This window comes from Sinocyclocheilus rhinocerous, unplaced genomic scaffold (genome assembly GCF_001515625.1).
Source record: "Sinocyclocheilus rhinocerous isolate Xijiao unplaced genomic scaffold, SAMN03320098_v1.1 scaffold1467, whole genome shotgun sequence".
Lineage (NCBI taxonomy): Eukaryota > Metazoa > Chordata > Actinopteri > Cypriniformes > Cyprinidae > Sinocyclocheilus > Sinocyclocheilus rhinocerous.
The window spans coordinates 774,612-776,377 of record NW_015647960.1 but is presented as its reverse complement, the minus strand read 5'-3'; the positions used below and the strand labels follow the sequence as shown (position 1 = coordinate 776,377).

Genomic DNA, 1,766 nt, shown 5'->3' with positions numbered 1-1,766 from the left:
TTCTGCTTAAGCCTTTTCATGCTTCTCTTGAAAAAAAAGACCATTTCTCCAGTTGTGCTATCAACATTTTAATTAATTTTTTTTAATTAAAATTATTGTTATTTTACTATTTTTTTATATATTGTTTTAGCTTTTTATTTTTCGTTCATTTTATTTATATTTCAGTTTTAGTTTTAGTATGTTTAATTTTTCAGCTTAATTATTTCAGTTACCGTAGCAGCATAAGTTTGTAATTTTCGTTTTCAAGATTTTCATCTATTGTTTATATTTTATTTCAGCTAAACACCAAATTAAATTTATCTGTAAATGTAAGTGATTTTGATATATTTATTTATTTCATTATTTAATTGACTCTTAATTCTGAGAGTAAACTCTCTATTTCTGTTGATATGTAAATGAACATTTAACACGATAACCCAAAGTCTCCTGAGCTATGAAAGAGCAATAAGCCGTTCCTCTGGGTGATTATTACTGTCATTATTTTTGTCGCTGCATCTCAAGGCCTTGACTTTTAGTAACGCAGAAGAAAATGCATTAGAAAGCCCAGTGAAGCCCTTTACTCTCATTTCAAAGCAGAGATATGGAAATGCTCATGATGGAAGTTCTCAGCTGCTCTGGGCCTGGAGATATGTGCTGTGTGTATTCAAATCAAGTGCGTGGCTTCTCAGAGGTTTTTACAGCATTAAAGGGAAGAATGAGACCTTTTTAATATGTGATGACACTTAAAAGTCTGATTGCAGTCAGAAGCATCCGCCTGTGGTTCAACCACTGGCTTCTTTTTATCAGAGCAATAATAACAGATGAACCGAAGAGTTATCATGGTCAATTTTTAGTCTAGACATCTGAGATATAAAGGTCATATCTGTTGACATCTTAAAATGTTTGTTTCATTTGAAGTTTTTTCCTTGCAGTAGGCCTATCATACATTTGTGACCCTGAGGTCAATTTATTATGGTTGTGAGGTTTTTTCTTCTTGGAAAGGACATTTTGAGTTCTGAAAGTCGTGGTATGTTTTCATAGTACGTTAAGCTTTTTAATCTCAAAAGCTCAAGGGAAGTTTTATTTCTCTTTTTTAATGAAAAGTATTTCCGAACGTAACTTGTTCTTTTGAGGTCTTCTGTGTGATTATTTACATTTAAACGTCTATATCTTTTCCAGTTTGTCCAGATAAGTTGCCTGGTCTACAACCCTGGACTCCTGGACACAATGAAGCCCACAGAGTCACCATCGGTTACGGCCGCAAAGTCGTCCTCACCGCATCCGCGACTGTCCATTCCATCGAGATCCTCAACGGAGGTAGATCTTCCTAATAAAACCTATTTCAAACATCTCCACAACATTAAAGTGCCATGAAGATTTACATCCCTCATGATGAAGGCCAAGCTTGACATGAGCCGTGACAGGCTTAAATCAAAACACATTTCAGACGAATCGCCCTGAGCGTGGAATATTCTAGAGTTTGATGGGGGAATTCCATCACAATCCGTGCCAAAAAGTAACCATCTATTTGTTCTTTTAGAACTAGAATTGGAGAACCTCCTGCATGCTCACTGGTTGAAAATCAAGGCTGAAAGATCAGGATTGGTTTGATTATTTTGTTCTTTTTAGGGAAGCTTGTGATCGCTGATTCCAGTCGACCCATTTTTCTGCGGGCTAAGCACATCCTCATCGGGAACAAGGGTGAACTTCACATTGGCAGTCCAGAATGCCGTTACAAAGGCAACCTCACAATCTCTCTCTTTGGCAGGTATGAATACAGGCTTTGA

General features: G+C 36.4%; 1 protein-coding gene across 1 annotated transcript in view; it reads left to right on the top strand.

The window, feature by feature from the left end:
• The window catches only part of LOC107709486 (cell migration-inducing and hyaluronan-binding protein-like), a 66,075-nt gene extending 64,309 nt beyond the window's left edge, over positions 1–1,766 (top strand). Inside the window, exons 4-5 of the mRNA XM_016513978.1 lie at positions 1,159–1,296; positions 1,609–1,766. Coding sequence (XP_016369464.1) covers positions 1,159–1,296; positions 1,609–1,766 — 296 coding nt within the window. The remainder of the gene's footprint in view (positions 1–1,158; positions 1,297–1,608) is intronic.